The 20568-nt window shown below is 42.5% G+C and overlaps 1 protein-coding gene and 1 long non-coding RNA gene across 6 annotated transcripts in view; one reads left to right on the forward strand and one right to left on the reverse strand.

Moving 5' to 3' along the window:
* Positions 1-8507: 8507 nt before the first annotated feature.
* LOC142742479 (uncharacterized) lies at positions 8508-16025 on the reverse strand. Its single transcript, XR_012881391.1, has 3 exons — positions 15393-16025; positions 14178-14254; positions 8508-14093 (listed from the first exon to the last, which is right to left on the reverse strand). It is a non-coding gene; the product is annotated as an uncharacterized LOC142742479 (long non-coding RNA).
* Positions 15635-20568, forward strand: part of ZC3H13 (zinc finger CCCH-type containing 13) — a 69298-nt gene continuing 64364 nt past the window's right edge. For 4 of the 5 annotated variants that reach the window (XM_075852257.1, XM_075852259.1, XM_075852258.1 and 1 more), the window contains exons 1-3: positions 15635-16035; positions 18430-18563; positions 19673-19782. In XM_075852257.1, the coding sequence (XP_075708372.1) occupies positions 18447-18563; positions 19673-19782 (227 nt within the window). In that variant the 5' untranslated portion in view covers positions 15635-16035; positions 18430-18446. The remainder of the gene's footprint in view (positions 16036-18429; positions 18564-19672; positions 19783-20568) is intronic. The other variant, XM_075852260.1, reaches the window with a different exon arrangement.

Genomic DNA, 20568 nt, shown 5'->3' on the forward strand with positions numbered 1-20568 from the left:
TATGGGGTTTAGGTCAGGCAAGTTTGCTGGCCAATCAAGAACAGTGATTCTGTGGTTATTAAACCAGGTATTGGTACTGAAGGCCGCTATCAAAGCAACCTGGGCTTCCATAACACCTCAGCAGTGCCACAGGCTGATCGCCTCCATGTTACGCTGCATTGATGCAGTAATTTAGGCAAAAGGAGCCCCGACCAAGTATTGAGTGCATACACTGTACATACTTTTCAGTAGGCCAATATTTCGGTATTAAAAATCATTTTTGAAATTGGGCTTATATAATATTCTAATTTTCTGAGACACTAAACTTTGGGTTTTCATTAACTGTTAGCCGTAATCATCAACATGAACCCCATCCCTCTTTGGCCACTTTTGATCTTCCTGACAGAGCCTCATTTTTCAAATCTGACATGTTTCACTTTATGTGGTAATAACTTTGGAATGCTTTTACCTATCCAAGCGATTCTGAGACTCCTTTCTCATGACACATTGGACTTTGATACTGGCAAAATTTGCTCGATACGTTCAGTATTTAATTGTGAAAAGCACCAAAACTTAGCGAAAAATTTTCAAACATTTTTTATTTTTCTCAATTTAAATGTATCTGCTTGTAAGACAGGCAGTTATACCGCACAAAATAGTAGCTAATTAACATCCCCCATATGTCTACTTTAGATTGGCATTGTTTTTTGAAACATCCTTTTATTTTACAAGGCTTTGAACTTTAGCAGCAATTTCTCACATTTTCAAGAAATTTCCAAAACCTATTTTTACAGGGACCAGTTCAGTTGTGAAGTGGCTTTGGGGGCCTTATATATTAGAAACTCCCAATAAGTCACCCCATTTTAAAAACTTCACCCCTCAAAGTATTCAAAACAGAATTTAGAAAGTTTCTTAACCCTTTAGACGTTTCACAGGAATTAAAGCAGAGTATAGGTGAAATTTACATATTTCATATTTTTTTGCAGAAATTAATTTTTAATCCATATTTTTTGTAACACAGAATGTTTTACCAGAGAAATGCAACTCAATATTTATTGCCCAGATTCTCCAGTTTTAGGAAATCTCCCACATGTGGCCCTAGTGTGCTACTTGACTGAAGCCCAGGCCTCAGAAACAAAAGGAGCACCTAGAGGATTTTGGGGCCTTATTTTTATTAGAATATATTTTAGGCACCATGTCAGGTTTGAAGGGCTCTTGCGGTGCCAAAACAGTGGAAATCCCCCAAAAGTGACCCCATTTGGGAAACTACACACCTCAAGGAAATTATCTAGCGGTATAGTGAGCATTTTGACCGCACGAGTTTAGCGTTTTTTTTTGCATATCCACAAGGACTAAAGGAGAAAAAGCACCGCAAAACTTGTAAAGCAATTTCTCCTGAGTAAAACAATACTCCACATGTGGTCATAAACGGCTGTTTGGATACACGGCAGGGCATAGAAGGGAAAGAGCGCCATTTGGCTTTTGGAGCTCAAATTTGGCAGGAATGGTTTGCGGAGGCCATGTCAAATTTTCAAAGCCCCCAAAGGGACAAAACAGTGGAAACCTCCCACAAGTGACCCCATTTTGGAAACTACACCCATTGAGGAAATTATCTAGGGGTATAGTGAGAGTTTTGACCCCACAGGTTTTTTGCAGAGATTATTGGAAGTAGGCCCTGAAAATTTAAATCTACATTTTTTCAAAGAAAATGTAGGTTTAGCTAAGTTTTTCTCATTTCCACAAGGACCTAAGGAGAAAAAGCACCACAAAAGCAATTTCTCCCGAGTAAAACAATACCCCACATGTGGTCATAAACGGCGGTTAGGAAACACGGCAGGGTTTAGAAGGGAAAGAGCGCTATTTGGCTTTTGAAGATCACATTTTGCAGGAATGGTTTACAGAGGCCATGTCACATTTGCAAATCACCTGAGAGGACAAAACAATGAAAACGCCCAAAAAGTGACTCCATTTAGGAAACTACACCCCTTGAGGAATTAATCTAGGGGTGTAGTGAGCATTTTGACCCCACAGGTGTCTCATAGAATTTATTAGAATTGGGCAGTGAAAATAAAAACAATCCCTTTTCTTCAATAAGATGTAGCTTTAGGTAAAAACTTTTCATTTTCTCAACAAATAAGGGAAAAAAAGAACCCAACCTTTGTAAAGCAATTTCTCCAGAGTACGGCAATACCCCCATATGTGGTCATAAACGGCTGTTTGGGCACACAGTAGGGCTCAGAAGGGAAGGAGCGGCATTTGGCTTTTGAAGTGCAGATTTTGCTGGATTGGTTTCTGGGCACCTGTGGGACCAAAACAGTTGAAACCCCCCAGAAGTGACCACATTTTGGAAACTACATCCCTCAAGGTATTCACATAGGGGTGTACTGAGCATGTTAACCCTGCAGGTGTTTTGTAGAAATTAGTGTGCACACGATATTGCAGAGTGAAAATGGGATTTTTTCCATAGATATGCCAATATGTGGTGCTCAGCTTGTGCCACCATAACAAGACAGCGCTCTAATTATTATGCTGTGTTTCCCGGTTTTAGAAAAACGCTACATGTGACCCTAATATTTTGCTTGGACATTTGACAGAGCTCAGGATTGAAAGAGCACCATGCAAAATTGAGGCCTAATTTGGCGATTTACAAAGTATTGGTTCACAATTGCAAGGCTCAGATGTGAAATAATAAAAGAAACCCCTGAGAAGTGACCCCATTTTGGAAACTACACCCCTCAAGGCATTTATTAAGGGGTGTAGTGAGCATTTTCCATAAATGAATGCGCTGCGGATGGTGCAAATTAAAAATTAAATATTTTTCGCTAGATATGCCAATTCTGTGGCAAATATGTCGTGCCTAGCTTGGGCCACTGCAGACACACACCCCAAATATTGTTAAAAGGGTTTTCCCGGGTATGGCGATGCCATATATGTGGAAGTAAACTGCTGTTGGGTACGGTGTAGGGCTTAGAAGGGAGGGAGCGCCATTTGGCTTTTGGAGCATGGATTTTGGTTATTAGTCATTTTGTTTGAGTATTGCTGGCGTTTCCCTTTATAATGTGGTGGCATTTGTAAGCTGGGCAGAGTACATCAGGGGCATAGTCAGGTGGTATAATAATGGGGTAAAAAAAACAATAAAATGATCCATAGCTGTGTGTTACGCTGTGAAGAATCCTTTCTGCACAGGCCGGTGTCGCACTGATATATGGTGTCTTTACTTATCCAAATTTTGATCCACACTCCGCACCGTTTCAGTTTGGGGAATTTTGCTGGGAAGTGTTGTCCTTGTAGAATATGGGCACCCTCGCTTCCAGCAGATATGTTTGGGCCCTCCCCTTCTGGTTCCCTAATTTTAGGGCTTTGATAAATCGCATCTTGAAACAGAAGAAATGTTCCCTTCAGACCTGCACAACTGCATATTTTTATTTCCTGACTTATTGGAGCCTTAACTAATTTAATTTTTTCATAGACATAGTGGTATGAGGCCTGTTTTTTTGCGGGATGAGCTGTAGTTATTATTGGTACCATTTTGGGGTACGTACGACTTTTTATCCTATATTTTGGGAGGCCAGGTAACCAAAAAAAACGCAATTCTGGCATAGTATTTTTAGTGTTTTTTTTATACAGCGTTCACCACGCGTTATAAATTACATGTTAACTTTATTTTGCGGGTCAGGACGATTCTGGCGATACCTAATTTATAGCACTTTTTTATATTTTACAACGTTTTGCACAATAAAATTACTTTTGTAAAAAGAATGTATTTTTTCTGTCGCCAAGTTGTGAGAACCATAACTTTTTAGTCGACGGAGCTGTATGAGGGCTTGTGTTTTGCGAGACGAGCTATAGTTTTTATAGGTACCATTTTTGGATACGTGCGACTTTTTGATCACTTTTTATTCCAATATTTGTAGGGCAAAGTGGCCAAAAAACAGAAATTCTGGTATAGTTTTTTCCTGTTTTTTTTTTTTACGCTGTTCAACGCGTGCAATAAATATTATAATATTTTTATAGCTCAGGCCGTTTCGGTCATGGCGATACCAAATATGTATGGTTTATTCTGTTTTTTTAAATAATAAACGACTTGATAAGGGAAAAGGGCGATTGTGTTTTATTTTATTATGATTTCAAACTTTAATTTTTTTTCACTTTTCCATACTTTTTTTCAAGTCCCACTAGGGGACTTGGAGGTCCAACTGTCTGATTTTTTTTTCTAATACATTGCACTACCTACGTAGTGCAATGTATTAGATCTGTTAGTTATTCACTGACAGCAAGCCGATAGGGCCTAATCGGCTTTCGTAATGACAGAGCAGGAAGCCATTGGGTCTCCTGTTGCCATAGCAACAGCCACCAGTCCTGACAGCGATCGCTTTATCAAAGGGGTTAATGGCAGGGATCAGAGCTAGCTCCGGTTCCTGTTGTTACAGGTGGACGTCAGCTTTAACACACAGCCGACATCCACCGCTGATGACGCCGGCTCAGCTCCTGAGCCGGCACCATCTTGCCGGCGGCTACGGCAGCCGTTCAAGCTTTGCCGCCGGGCGGGTCCTGAGCGGCTTCCGTGCTAGGCACACCGGGAGGTCAGTATTAGGCCTCCGGTTGCCATTGCAGCCACCGGAACCCCGGCAATTTCATTGCTGGGGTTCCGATGAGCTGCAAACACCTTAAATGCAGCGATCGCGTTTGAGCACTGCATTTAAGGAGTTAGTGGCGGGGATCGCAGCTAATTTCGGTCCCCGCCATTACAGCCGTATGTCAGCTGTAAGATACCACTGACATTCGGCGATGATGGCACCGACTCTGGGCTTCTGAGCCGGTGCCCAGCATTTGTCGCATGGATACGGCTAAATGCGGGAAGCAATAGCTTTCCATGACGTATCCATACGACAAATGTCGGGAAAAAAATGCTGGAAATAGATCACTCTGAGTAATGGATCTATATAATATAGGAGTTTCACTTTTTGAATTGAATTACTGAAAATAAATTTTTTGATGATATTCTAATTCATTGAGAAGGACTAGTATATGAATAGACTGCCCCATGCCATTATAAATTGACTAATGACCTCGCTTTTATGTATTTAGCTCCCCTTTCTCCCAGGTGTGCAGCCCTTCACAGAGCATTATGGGTTGTCCTGCTTCTAATAACCGGTGACCGCTGGGAAACTACAGTTCCCAACAGCACACTGCGTCTTTGCTGTGACGCAAGCACCTTTCTGTCCTTTCCTGTTCCATAGCCGCAGCTTCTGCCAGTAGTCTATACGCCCCACGCACCCCCACACATCAGCGTCTCTTCGTCTTTGAAGTCTTTCTCGACCACACGTTGGCACACTTAGCTATTTGAATATACAAGTGGTAGAGTACTTGAAGGACCATAGGCTTTCCCTGCTCCTGTGCACTGCAGCTAAGAGAAGACACTTTCACATGCTTTAAAGCACAGGAGCAGGAAGAGCCATTGGTACCAGATCATTCTTCTGCAAGTAGTACAGTACTCCACCACAAATATACAAATAGCGCTGATGTCTGGTTGAGAAAATACACATCAGAGGAGAAGAGATGGTCATGGGCAGGGGCGGACATATCATTGGTACAATATGTGCAGCGGCACAGGGGCCCAGTAGGTAAGGGGCACTCTGTCACCTTAAAGCAGCCTTCTTCTGTCTATTAGATTGCATGTAAATGCCTGAGGTAATACATTTTATGACTAACAACTACTGATGGATTGTTAGAGCGAAATAAGTTGGTGCTCTATAAGATATTGGAATACAAGGCGTCCATATACTGTTCTTGCACAGGGGCCCCAAGCTGTCTGTGCCTGCTACTGGTCGTGGGTGTGGAGAGGATACTAGGGGTAGGTTAGACTGTGGAGGAGATCAACTGAAATGTTTACATAGGTGGCTGCCGTGTACCTTCTTCACTCGCAGCTGCAGCCGAGCGGCGCTTAGAGGAGGTAGACGAGGTTCTCTCTGCGCATACTTGTCCTTGCTAACAATGGGGTAACTGCGTATCGGGGGGAGAAATGGTGCTCCCATACAAAGAATAAGCTGCATATGTTCGACAGCGAAAAAATAAACTACTGGAGGACGCTAATAAGCAAAGAGGTGCAATGAGGTTTTGGGGGGTGATTCTGTACAGGGGGCATATGAATGTCCCCCATTCAGGAATCCCCTCTATGAGCCAGAATGGAGAGCAGTTCCCACTATGGTGGACCCGGTCTATCCATGAATTACATGAATGGCCAACCATGTAATGCTACATTTCTCCGGCTCGCTGGAGGGTCAGCACAGATATCGCAACCCTGGCTTCTATTTGTAGAGGGGTCATTTGTACGAGACAACCCCTCTAAAATACTTTCATTACCCAAATGAATCCTACCAGAAGTGACCTGAACTTAGAGCTGACCAGTCCTATTCCCCACATCTTTACTGCAGAATGTTTTAGAAGGTCTTTAGCCTGCATCCTTGGGGTGTATTACAGACTTCTGTAAGCAGTGCTTTTATTTGATCTGAATATATCCAAAAATAACGAAGGTTCTTTTTTGTGTCCAGATTGCTTACGGCTTGCAGCAAGAGTCATTCAAGAAGGTAAATTATATTAGGAAATTGCATATAGTATCCAGCTTCTTCAGACCAAACCTTGCTGCAGCCCCATAGATTTTCAAGCAAGATGGCTGCACTACAAAGTTGGCTTGAGGCCCCATGCACACAACAGCAAAAACGCAGCCATTCACTTTCATTGAACACTGACACCTTTCCGTAGCACTACGGAAGGGTGTCAGTGCCGTGGAAATGTTCCGGGAATTATGGAACATGTCCGTTCTTTCGAATTTTGCGGGCGGGCCGCGATTGCGGGCACGGTCGTGTGCATGGGGCCTAAAACAAATATACAAGTTTAGAAAAAGAGTTGACAATGTAATATTCAATAAATATTTTTATTTAGCAATATATACATATAAAAAAAAATAAAAAAATATTTATTTCCCTTAAAGCATTCAGAAGGAAACCACAATTGACAAAGGATTTAGGTCAGGTATGGACAACCATGGTAAGGCAGAGATCTACTACAATAATACAGAAGGTTCTGAAGATCTACTGCGATATAAATGTGTATTTGTTTGTTCGTTTTTTAACACAGAAAAGAAGTGACCCTGTTAGGGCCATACACTGTACTTATACAGGTTGCGATTTTCACATGATGATTTAGATTTTTCACAATCACATATTCCAATCACAAGTAGGGATGTCACAATACCAGAATTTGGACTTCGATACCGATACTTCGCTTAGTATTGTGATTTCGATACCAATTCGATACTTTTCCAACAGGAATAAAAAAAAAGTTCCTCAGTTTTCTGATGTGAGGCGCGATTAATTTTGAATGTGCCTCACATTAATAGTAATTAACCCCATCATGTTTCTCAGTCATAATGGGTTAATGTGTGAGGTACACGATGGGGTTAATTACTATTAATGTGAGGCACATGGAGGTTAAATTCATCGCACCTTGTACCCCACAATAAGTGATAGAAAGCAGTTTTTATTTTATTTTTTTACAGCGTATACATCATAAATTATGCAAAAAAATTGTTGTGAAGGTTATTACGGCTGCGCCAATACCGAATGTGTATGTTTTATGTATTGAGACTTATTTTAATGTTTATTGTAAAAAAAAAAAAAAAGGTGTATGTGGATTTTTAAAAAATGTAACATTACTTTATTTTTAAACTTTAATGTATTGGCATATATCCATCTGTCTGCCCATATATGATATGTCCCTCAATCGCGTCACAGGGATTCCTGTGATGCGATCCAAGGGGCCCCCCCCCCCCGTCTCATTTTCCCCTGAATGCGGCAGTCAGCTTTGATCGCAGCATTCAGAAGAATAGCGGCGGAGATGAGAGGTTTCTCTTATCTCCACTGTTAGGGTATGTTCACATGACAGCGTCCGTAACGGCTGAAATTACAGGGATGTTTTCAGGAGAAAACATCCCCGTAATTTCAGCCATAACGCCATGTGCAGGCGCTTGAACGCCGCGTCCATTACGGACATAATTGGCGCTGCTTTTCATTGGAGTCAATGAATAACGGCTCCAATTACGCCCCAAGAAGTGACAGGTCACTTCTTTGACGCGGGCGTCTATTTACGCGCCGTCATTTGACAGCGGCGCGTATATATACGCCTCGTGTGAACAAACGTCAGCCCATTGCTTTCAATGGGCAGATGTTTGTCAACGCTTTCAAGTTGCATTTTTCGGACGTAATTCGGGGCAAAAACGCCCGAATTACGTCCGTAATTAGTGTGTGTGAACATACCCTTATAGAGCGGGGCTGCGGCTGTGTAATACAGCCATTGCCCCGCTCCCGACTGTAAGTGCACGCGCGGTCAGCATGAGGTGATGCGGCCGGCGCTGCACTAATGAGCGGCGGTTCAGACACGGAGGACAGAACATGGGGGTGTTTTGTAGTGCGCCCGCCATGTTCTGTCTTCATTTGTCAGCAGCGGGGCAATGGCTGTATCACACAGCCGCAGCCCCGCTCTCATACATTCATGTGTTACTATACTTAGCTGTGCGGCCGCACAGCTAAGTATCGAAATACATGAAATAGCGGTATCGAACCGTGTGGGGATGCACAGTATCGAAACAGTACCGAAGTTTCGATGCATCTTGCATCCCTAATCACAAGTCTGCAATTTTTTTTATTTTTTTAAAAAAAAAGGATTTTTGTTGAGGCAGAATGAATGTCAGGCAATATGTAACAAACAAAAACAAGTTTCCTGAGGACAATAGTAATGACAATTACTGATACTTTAGGCCAAAACTTGTAAACTAAAGTGCCCTTTTGGTGAACTAAAGCATCAGAGATCTACTCAGGTAGAGTACCAGTAGATCTCCATCGGTTGAAGTTTATAAGGGCCTGTTCACATCAGCGTGACCCTTCCATTCATTGTTTCCGTCAGACCTCTCTGTCAACAAGGCAAACGGAAACCATAGCCTCCGTTTGCATTACTATTAATTTCAATGGTAATGCTTCCGTTGCAGTTGGTTTCCGGTTTTTTTCCGCAGAAACCATAGTGTAGCGGAACAGAAGCAAACGGAAACTATTTGTAACGGAAACATTACCATTGAAAGCAATTGAAATTCAAAACGGAAGATATGGTTTCCATTTGCCTTTCCGTTCATGGGTTCCTCCGATGGAAAGGTCTGACAGAATCCATGTACAGAAGGGAGAAGCTGATGTGAACACACCCCAAGGATGCGGTCACCAACATTTAAAGCTCGTCCACATTATTTAAAAAAAGGTAATATATTGTATAAAAAATGTCTTAACATATTTATTACAAACAGGTCATTACTTATCCTGTACAGATCTTCAGTTAGAACCTGCATGAGCTGCATTTACAATACTCCTTAGTAGAAACAGTCAACACGCTTGTTGACAGACACACCCCTTGCAGCTCAGCTGAGTTTTCATAATGCAGTGGGCAACGGTATTTAAAGGTGACCACACATTTTAAGGCCTCATTCACACAGAAGTATTTTACATCAGTGTAAAAAAAAAAGAAAAAAAGTATAATGGAAAGATTTACACCTATTCTGTGTTTTCGGTTTACTCCTGGTTTTGGCTTATAAATACTGTAGCAAAATACTGCCGTGTGAAAGTGGCCCATGGTTGCATTTTAGCATGCGTATTGCGCCTGCAAAAAATGGACCCCATGCAGTTAGAGCAAACCTAACTTAGATCACCATAGGGTTTTATGGCGATCTAAGTTTGGTTCCTTTGAAAAGAAGGGAACTAGGTCCTGCGCTTGTAATACGGATGATAACATGCAGCTGTATTATGCCAGTTTGTGGGTCTTGCACTTTTCAGGTTTAGGCCCAATTCAATGTAGAAAACAAACTAAAATTCTAACAAGAAAAAAAATTAAGGCAAGAATGATCTTGGGAGCAGATTGGGCAGTTAAAGCAACAGGGACCACAAAACTTTATATTCTATTTCTACGATCAATTCTGCAGTTTTGATTGTAGGTTAACTCCAGTATTTTAAAAATGAGAACGGTCGTGTCTGCCACACCCAAAATGTTTATCTACATAAATATGTCAACTGGTTAAGGCGGACTATAAGGCGGACTATAAGGCCCCACGCACACGGCCGAGCCCATAATCACAGCTCACGATTGCGGGCACGGCCGGCCGCATTTTCAGGGCCGTGCTCCCAAAGTATGGGAGCACGGCCCGTAAAATACGAAAAATAGGACATCCTCCATAATTCCCGGCAGAGTACTACGGCACGGACACCCATCCGTAGCGCTACGGAAAGGTGTCCACGGCCAATAGAACCGAATGGGTCCGTAAAACCGCAGTTTAGTCCGCGGTTTTACGGTCATGTGCATGGGGCCTTAACCAGTAATTACGGACCCATTCATTTCTATTGGCCACGGACACCTTTCAGTATTTTTACTTATGGGCGTCCGTGCTGGAAAAAAAAGATGGAACCTGTCCTATTCTTGTCAGTAATTACAGCACGGACTCTCCCATAGATGCCTATGGGAGCTTCCGTAAATACGAACAGCTAATGGATGTGCATCTGTAAACCGTCCGTATTTACAGAAGGTGACATCAAATGCAGCTTCCCTCTTTTTTACGGATCCGTATATGCGTATGAAATACGGACCGTATTTACCGACACCCTTCCGTATATACGGATGACTACGGATCCGTATTTACAGATAGATGTAAATACGGTCGTGTGCATGGGGCCTTACTCATGGCCTGAAATACTTGGGCCTTATTCACACTAGCGTATTTCACGTCCGTATCGCACGCGTTAAAACAACGGACGTCACACGGACTTATGCAATTCAATGGGGCCATTCATTGTGTGTCCGCTGCGAGAAACTCACTGCATGTCCTATACTTGTGCGTTCTTTGCACATCACGCACCCATTGAAGTCAATGGATGCATGAAAATCACGGACAGCACACGGATGCACATCCGTGTGCTTTCCGTGATTCACGCAACAGTTGCTAAAGAAATTAGGAGAAAAAGAAAATCACTTCCTTCAGTTTTTTTTGCGGACGTAAAAAACGTGAGATATGGATGACAAACACGCGTAAAAAACGCAGCCGCGCACCGAACACGGATGTCACACGGAACTGCAATGCAGGAAAAACGCTTACACGTGCAAAACGGACACGTTCGTGTGAATAAGGCCTTAGTACTGTTAAGTTTCACAAAAACGTAAAACATTGCTTTTTATATTTAAAAAAAACATTTTTATACTGAAAAACCGTGTGGCCATTTTACTTTGATATGAAAAAGATGCAATTATTACAGATAAATGTAAATTTTTATTTAAAGGCAACTATGGTTTTATTATTTACATTTTCATCGTTGGGGTCAGTTCACACAGAATCCGCCCGAAGATCGAGCAGGACACTTTTTCCCGCTGGCTGAATAAAAAAAAAATAAAAAATCAGCTAGCGGAAAGGGAAAAGTCCAACTCCCATTGAAATTAATGGGAGGCGGGATTTTTACGTAAAAATTCCACCGTGTGAGCAGGGCCTTAGTTGGTTTTCTGATAGGTATGGTTTAGATCTTGAATTAAGGAGCATGCGTAGTTCAAAATAACGGAATACAGTGACACCTCTTTGGGAGGACCACTCTAAAGCTGGCCGAACACAAGAAGTTTGGGCAGGCGAAAAGGCCAATTCAGACCATTTGTCGGTGCCTTTTCACGATGCAAATGAGTTTGACAGATGTCGACTGAAGGCAGATATCTGTGAAAAAGTTGATCTGCTGTGTTGCATTTTTCCCGGACGTGGTTGGGGGAGATTGTTGGAAAGTTGTTAATGGCAAACGACAGATCTGCATCAACAGAAGTCAATTGCTAGGACTAAAAGCCTGAAATGCGTAAGCGAGAATATCTTTGCTGTCAGAACCATGTGTGTGTGTATCTTTGTGGATTCTCTCAAAGGATATTACATTTTAAACCACTGAATGCTAGATCATCTTTTCTTATGTGATCTATTCACCTGTGACAGGATCCGTGCACCAGGGACACACACCTGCTATACCACCAAAAACAGGGATATCTGGCAAGTTGGATTTAATTTTTCTCTAATAGAAGCCCAGACCAGGCCACAGATCAAGCAAAAGAGGGGGCCAATGTAAATAGGATACAAGGGAATTGAAATCGGTCACAGAAAAATCTAGAGAAGTAGTGGTCTTCTAAAAGAGGTGGTCTTTGAGAGGTTTCACTGCATAACATAACAATGCAAATGAATGAGGTTTTACAAAAATGCCATTTACATGCACTGGAAAAATGTCACAGGTCCTAGTTGTTGTGGATTTTGCATTAGAAATTACCAACTGTATTGTGGAGGGGTGAAATCTGCATGTTCATACATACGCATTGTGAAAAAGCTCAGCTGCATGTGAACACAGCCTTACTATCATACTGCCCGTAGGGATAGAAAATGTTGAGCATTTTAATTTAGGTTACTATAAGGTGTGGGATATAGGAGGGCAGCACAGGCTAGAATAACGTACTATATCTAATAGCAGCTCCCTTTGTAGTCTTCAAGTAGCTTTGAGTGGAGTACAATAATTCCTCGTTGAATATGTTCCAGAATTGTATTGTGCCGTGAATTATAATATATGCCACTGTTACATATATTGCCCTCCAACTTTCACGAACTTAGATGAAGCTGAAGGAAAGTGCCATCAAGCAGCTATAAAATTTGCATGGTGATACTATAAAGACTCAGGGTGAAGAATTGATAGTTTTCTTCCTGTTTAAATTCCGAATATCATGAGACATCTATAAAATGCCTATAAAGGGTTAAACCAGCAAACCCATAGAGCACCAACTGTACAGCTTCGGTTCGGGTGGCCCGATGCAGACCGGTTCTTTTTGAAAAGGACATGCAGACCTGGTCAGACAGCGGCCAATCGGTCCTGCTGAGAGCTCTCGCCCAACACGGATTGGAGAAGAACTGTTGATTGACAGGGCTCTCCTCCTGCTACAACAGTCCATGGCGGACTGCTGGAATAACACTTGGGCACATTATAGATGCTCTCATTTATAGTGTCACTACCTTATAAGAAAGTGGCTTTAAATACAGCAAGTCCGTCCTCTTTCACACATGACATGCAAGTTGCATCTGGTTGTTGTGTCAGAGGACGATCTAAACCGATTCTGAGCGATTTATCGTTCACTGTACAACTTTGGCTTGAGGTCAATTTCGAGTTTTCGTTTTTCTTCAATCATCTTCCTTTTCCATTGCGTCAGAAGAGCAGGAGAATCTGAATAGAGGAAGAGTTGATGCATCTTTGGTAGGGGTTTCTCTTAACTGCATAAATAGTCGGTCTGGAGAAGAGTCATGTAAGGGCTCTATAGTCTGGCTCTCAGTCCCCGATCCCAATAGCGGAGGCAGGTTTGCTAGGTTGCATTGTAGTCCGATACTTCGATGTGGTCTACGTCTACAACATTGAATCTCTTTATTCTTTGTTCCACAGAAAGGATCGGTGTTTGTATTCTTGTGAACCTGACCGGGGAAATATTCTGTGCCGGTTCCAATAGTCCTTTTGGGTATACTAGATGCCTTTTTCTCTCTCGAGGATGTGGTCATGGTGCTCAAGTCAAATCCTGAGGTGAATGGCACAGTACTGGTGTAGTTTGCATCTTTACCAAAACTCGGCTGAAATACACCTAAATCCGCATCCGTTGCATTAGCGAATGACACAGTTATGGCTTTCCTCTTTTTGGATGCTGCAGGTTTATTTTGGGACGCATTGATACCAGGAAATATAGTTGGAACGGCGCCCTTTTTTACAAAAGTGATAAGTCCACATCGCTCATAGGAGTCCGCAGTAAAATGCTGAGAACATATACGATATAATCCGGTTTTGGTTCCCTCCAGTACACGTTGTGAAAATTCATCCACATTTCCAAAATCTTGCTTGGTCTGTAAAAGCCAGGTTTTTATGGTGTTGAGGTCTCTTGGAAAACTGTGCAACGTTATATTGGGATCCTTCTTATACCAGGAGTAGGTGCAGCCACGCACAATGCATGATGGCATATCGACTAAATGGAACAGACAATGGGACCTACAAATGAGAACAGACAGAAGATTATATATTATCACCATGTAGGATTTTGCACAAAAAAAAATATTAACAAAATACACCTACCTTACCCAAAAGTTCAATGGAGAATGTGAGGTCAGGCAGATGAAAATACTTAGCTATGGATTCTGTAGAAGTGCAGTCTGGTAAATAATAATAATGATAATCATTTTTATATAGAAAACGTGAACAATTGTACGATACGGCTATGCGTTCACTTACTTCATATGAATTGTTGCAATTTTATTTGCCTTACTTGTAATATAAAGGAGAAGTACTATTGACAATGATACGCGGCACAGCGATAGCACACGTAATACAGCGAACAAGTGCCGCTACCTCAGGTTTGGCTGGTCTCCTGCAGCTTTTCACCTTATCAACCTACTAAAACCTATTTTGGCAGGTTTAGGTCCTTGGGCGTGTTTACACGTTATATAGAAGACATAACAAGTATAACCAGCAGGTGGCAGCATCACCAGCAGAGTCTCTGCTAGGGATGCTTCTATTATGTTGGGGGTGGTGTTGGTTACTATCCCAGGGGGCACCGTGGCCGACACAATCCCAGGGGGCACCGCGGCGGTTAGTATATTTGGGACAGTAGAACGGTTAAAATTTTTGAGGACATCTTGCTGGTTTTGAACTATAGACCTAGCATCTGAATACTGCAGCTACAGATGGTACCATTGCAAGCTAAGATTCTGGCCCTTAAAATAATACCAAAATGTGAGCTCTAGGATGCAGCGAACGCCAAGTATGCTGGGAATAGGAAAGGTAGCAGCGGCAGCAGGACGGAGCACAGGTCATAAGTAGGCGGAGCATGACAAAGTAAGTGTTGAGTGGGCACAGGATTTATTTTTTGTCATGGCCATTCTGTTCCAGATAACTAAACATATAATGGGAGACTAGAACGGAAATAAAACACCCGTTCTGTGTAACAAACCAATGCTACAATTGAATGACTACATTTAGGATGGCATTGGAAGGTGCCCTCCCTTTTGGATTAGAGCAGAGAGGACTGATGGGCACAGCAAGATAACGTTGGTGTTTTGGGTGCTTCAACTTATTGATGGAGATCTACTGCAAAGTATATAGATAGGAGCAGCCAGAACTGGGCAACTACTACTGTATAAAACCACGAGCGAAGCACTTCAGGAATAGTTTCCTTCCGCCTCATAGTTCTACATAACAATACGCACATCATCTAGTACTATATATTCCGCGGAGTACACACTGTCCACAAGGTAACGCACTAATGTAGATTGAAACATAGAAGGTTCTGACCATTATCCTGACGTGGTGGAAATAATTGCTGCTGTCCTTTATACAGATTCGAGCTGATGATTTGGCCTCATAGATGGACACAGTCCACGCTGCACAGGATTAGGTGAGGAGCGGTATATCAGAGCCACAGGAGTCCTCACCGCGTTAAAGCCGGGAGCTGCTTCCTTAATATTTGTACCTTCCCGGCAAGCTTTGCGGTAGACGTGGTGCATGCGCAGAAGCTGCACTGAGACCGGAGGCTGTAATTTGGCTCTTGAGCTGCTTCCATTTACGACTTGTGTTTCCCAGCAGGCTTAGCGGCGCTCTCAGTGTTCGGCCTGTGTTCTGCTCGCCCCCTCACCTAATAGTTAGTAGCCGGTGCTGCGTCACGATAGCTCTCGGAGCCCGGGACCGGCAGCAGCAGTGGGGGCCGAAGCGAAGAAGAAGAGAAAGAGGAGGAGGGGGAAGGAGAAGCCGTGGTGGCAGCTGCCTGGTAGAAAGGCGGCTAGAGACGGCGGGCGGCTTCGCCGTGCTCGGGCGCTCGGTCGGTCAGCGGCACTGGGAGACGCCGCTGAGCTCCCAGTAGCGGCCGCCTTATACACAGCGGTCACGGGCCGGGACTCTGGTGCCGGCGGCGCATGCCGCCGCAATCAAAGAAAAATCGGTGAGAAGAAGGAAGTGCTGGTTATACAGTGGCGGCGCCTTTACACCCCGGTCCTGTGCTGCGACTTGTAGTTCCCCATCACGTTGCTGTACATTGTGTTCATCACAAGTGTCATAGGAGCCCAGTGGACGGCTTACACCACGATTATTCATAACATGGAGAGGTTCCGCAATGTGGAACTACAAGTCCCAGCATGGTGTTCACATCATGGATACTGGTGACGTGAGATTGTAATTCCGCTGCATTTCTTGTCTGCCATTATTTCCCTGGCTGTCATGTGACCGGGGTGCCATCGTGTTATGGCTGCATACCATGCAAGGCCCAATGCATTTTTATGGATCTGTAGTCATTGTGTTAGGTTCTGTTCACACTAGCGTTAGGTCTTTTCCATTAGATTTCTGTGACTTTTTCGTGGTCACAATAGTGTAGCTTGCTGTGCATTTATATCCATTACCAAGATGGAAACTTGACTTATTTATAAGGCAATGGAAAAAATATAGATCGCAAGGGATCCTGTAAAAAAATGAAAGCCGTGACCCCAGTGTGATCAGAGCATTAGGCTATGTTCACATTGCGTTTGGACTTTGAAGTAAAGCTCCAATGAATGCGACTGTATAATCATACAGGTGCATATATCGCCCTATACTGCATGGTATACGTCTTACATGGGATCGGGCTGGGTTCATGCCGAGTTTTTCGACGCGGAAACCGCGCCTCAAAACTCGTCAATAACCGGCCGAAAATGCTACCCATTTCAATGATTCATTGATTTCAATGGGAGGCGGAGACGGTTTTATCCCGGGAGCTGTAAAACCGGCTCGCGGGAGAAAGCAAGGACATGCCCTATCTTTGGGCGTTTACGCCTCTGACCTCCCATTGACACCAATGGGAGGCAGAGAAAGCGTATTTTGCGGAGTTTTTGGCCCGTAGCACTCCATGGGTGCGGGCAAAAAATGCAGCGAAAATTGGCGTGCAGACACAGGAAAATCTGCCTCAAAATTAAGTTTTTGGGATTTTGAGGCAGATTTTGACCTTCCTGCCCGCCGTTTGCTGCATTTTTCGCTCGCGCCCATTGAGTGTTACGGGCTGAAAACTCAGCGAAATACTCTTTCGGGCTCCTGGAACGATGTAACTGTCTTTTTAAATATTAAATCTTCAGTGTTCCCAAGTAAGGCAATATTTTTGCTTGTATATGTGTGAACAATGGGGAAAACTGTGGCATTGTTAAAAAATAAAATGCAACCCTACTTATGTAAAAAAAAAATGCTTTTATTTCATAGAAACAGTTTTGTAAACTTTTCTTTCTTACAACTATGGCTCACTCCTTAAATAGGATGATTCCTGTATGTACAGTTATATATCGATAGCAAAACTTTGATATAGGAATCGCTCGCTTTACAGGCATGAGCATTCTGACCATACACTAACAGAGTTTACATTCCCTGCTATTTCCCTGGGAATCTGTGAGCAGAATGCAGACTGCCATATAATACAGAATGTATTCTGTCCTCGGAGAAGCAGCCACAGTTGGACTGAGGGATAGTTTGGGAGATTCTAGTGCTCTGGCCTCCTGTGTGTACTATTTACAACTCAAGGGAGCAATTCTTGTAACCGGAATCTATTGGGCTCTGTTCACACATTATTTCTTTTCCGGCAGGTTTCTGTTGCGCTTTAATGCTTTTTTAAAAGAGTCCTGACAGACCCATTATAAGTCAAAGGAATCCGCAAAACAAATCCACCATGTATGTCAGAGGTCCTGTAACCATGGAAACCGCGATGCTAGTGTGAACAGACCCTTAGCGAGTTGCTCTTTATGCAGTTCCCTAATTGCTTAGTGTAAATTGCTGTACTTTTGGAGGACCCTTCTTAGTTTCTCGTTACGGTCATTATTTGGAACCTAGTTACTCCGTTCTCAGCATCCGTAACCTAAAGAAATGATCAAGTTAAATTCAATTTATATTTTTATTAATGTGAGCAGGGTTTCCAGGGCATGCTAACCTTTAAATGCCATGCTAGGGTATATACTAATTGACCTAAAAAGTTGAATAACTTTGTAAATACATTGCATTTATCATCATGTACTATTCCTGAGCTCCAGCCTGTATTATATCCCTGAGCTCCATTTACAAATTTGGTGGTTGTTGGAAGCTGTGAAGCTCGCCATCACACCCCAAACAGCTTTGCCGAGCAAGGAATGCTGGGAGATTTCTGCTCTGAAGCTTGCAAATCTCTGGACTATAACACCGGCTGTAACTCGAGATCCGTACAAGATGAGTGATGCAATATGCTTACAAAGTTACTCCACTTTTTATGTATACTGGGGTTGAAAGGGGAACATACACTTTAAGACGTGAGATGCTCAGTATTAAAGAAAACATCTTTACCTTTTAATAGGAAAGAAAAAGAACAAGATGTCAAAAATCCGACGGAAGGTCACAGTAGAGAATACCAAGACCATATCGGATAGCACATCACGTAGACCAAGTGTTTTTGAGAGGCTTGGACCTAGCACAGGGAATAGTGCAGAGGTAAGAGCAGACTAATTTTTTCATACACAAAAAAAAATATTACAAAAAAGGCTTATGGCCAAAAAGCGAGGCTGAGTTACAGTAAAGCTTCACCTTGCAGCCACTTTATATTAGAAAATGACATTGCCAGCAATTCATTTATGCTTCCCTATTACCTAGGCCCCCATTTACAAGTGATAACTATTTAGTTAATAGAGTAGGCCAGTGATAGGTGAAATAAAAATCCCAGCGGCTACACTGCTGGTGCTGTCAACAGGATACAAGTACTTTTTGTTTTAGGCTTTATTCATATAGCTGTATGAATGGTCCGTGTAAAAGGCTCCCCTACTTTCCTTTGATGGACTCCCATTATGTTTTTGGCATAAGTTATACGGTATTAACACCATATGAATGAAGCACAAAAGCAAGCAATGGCTACACCTGATTGCACCTGTAGGGGAGCTGTGGGGAACTTTAACCGGATTTTTAATGGTAAGATACTGCTCTCATGAAGACCGTACCTTCTACATGCCCTATTAAGGCATATGGACCTATAGAAAGAACGCTCTGACCGTCCCACCCCATTAACCCCAATGGAGAACCGCTAAAAAAAAGTGCGGTTCTGATGTACTCTGCTCAGCTTTGTGTTACATGGTCACCCATTCATTTGGGCGTTATGTAACATTGTCTTTTCATTGCAGCGACTAGATGACTAGTTCACAGATAAGATTTCTGTAGACTTACATCATCCAAGTAGAAAAAGGAAATTGGCCACATCTGCAGAACACTGCTAAAACTGCGGATCCATTCACATTGCCACATGAATGGTCTATATGAATACAGTACATGCTATAGCAAAAATGGGACTGGATCCCGTCAGTGGAAAGTTCATTTGAATCTGATGTATTTTGTCTTGTGAACCGTTCATATCACTGTGTAAATGGCGCCTTAAGCAAGTTCTGCCTCATTTTATGGGATATCTACACTAAGGCTGTTATCTAAATAACCTATAACGTTTACATAATTATGACTTGACAGTAATTGTTTTACTAGAATATAGACCATAGATGAATAATTTCAGCTTCCTTTCGCAGAAACCTGAAATAATTTAGTGCTTCTTCTTATTTCAGACTCAATGTCGTAACTGGATGAAAACTGGTAACTGTGTGTATGGTAATACTTGTAGATATATTCATGGCCCATCGCCAAGGGGAAAAGGGTATAGCAGTACTTACAGAAGGTAAGTAAAACCAGTCATGTCACCACCTCATACCTTACTCTCTCTGCATATTTTTGTAGTCTGTGTTACATCGTTAAGGTTGAAAAAAGACAGAAACTTCTATCATCAGCTGCCACTGATACTTAGACAGGTTCCTGTCACACCGGTATAGTGTAGAAGAATATAGTGCAGCCTCCCTATTTTGTATAGTTCTGGTTTCTCAGCTTATTTAGGAGAATATAGAGAATGATAATCAGTGCCCCCCAGCATGCAGAAATGGTATGGTCTTTAGCTGGTCATATGATGCTGTGCTGAAGCATCATGGGATTGATAGCAAAGCAGAGAGGAAGAGCAAGCTGGGGAAACCTAAGAATCAAGATGGAGGCTTTTTTAAAGCACAGACAAGGCAGAAGTTCATAAAGTAAAGTATACATAAAAGAAGTGTAGAGCGTGGTATAGAGTCAGGTGGGGAACGCAGACATGGAAAGCAGTGTTTCCAAAGAGGTCTACTTTTAAGTTGTGTCCCTTGCCCTGTTCTTTCTTTACCTGAAACATTTTGAAGATTTCCTTTCCTCTATTAAAGAGGCTCTGTTACCACATTACAAGTGCCCTATCTCCTACATAAGGAGACTGGCGCTGTAATGTAGGTGACAGTAATGCTTTTTATTTAAAAAACGATCTATTTTTACCACTTTATGAGCGATTTTTAGCTTTATGCTAATGAGTTTCTTAATGCCCAAGTGGGCGTGTTTTACTTTAGACCAAGTGGGCGTTGTACAGAGGAGTGTATGACGCTGACCAATCAAT

This window comes from Rhinoderma darwinii, chromosome 2, assembly GCF_050947455.1.
Source record: "Rhinoderma darwinii isolate aRhiDar2 chromosome 2, aRhiDar2.hap1, whole genome shotgun sequence".
In the NCBI taxonomy this organism is placed as follows: domain Eukaryota; kingdom Metazoa; phylum Chordata; class Amphibia; order Anura; family Rhinodermatidae; genus Rhinoderma; species Rhinoderma darwinii.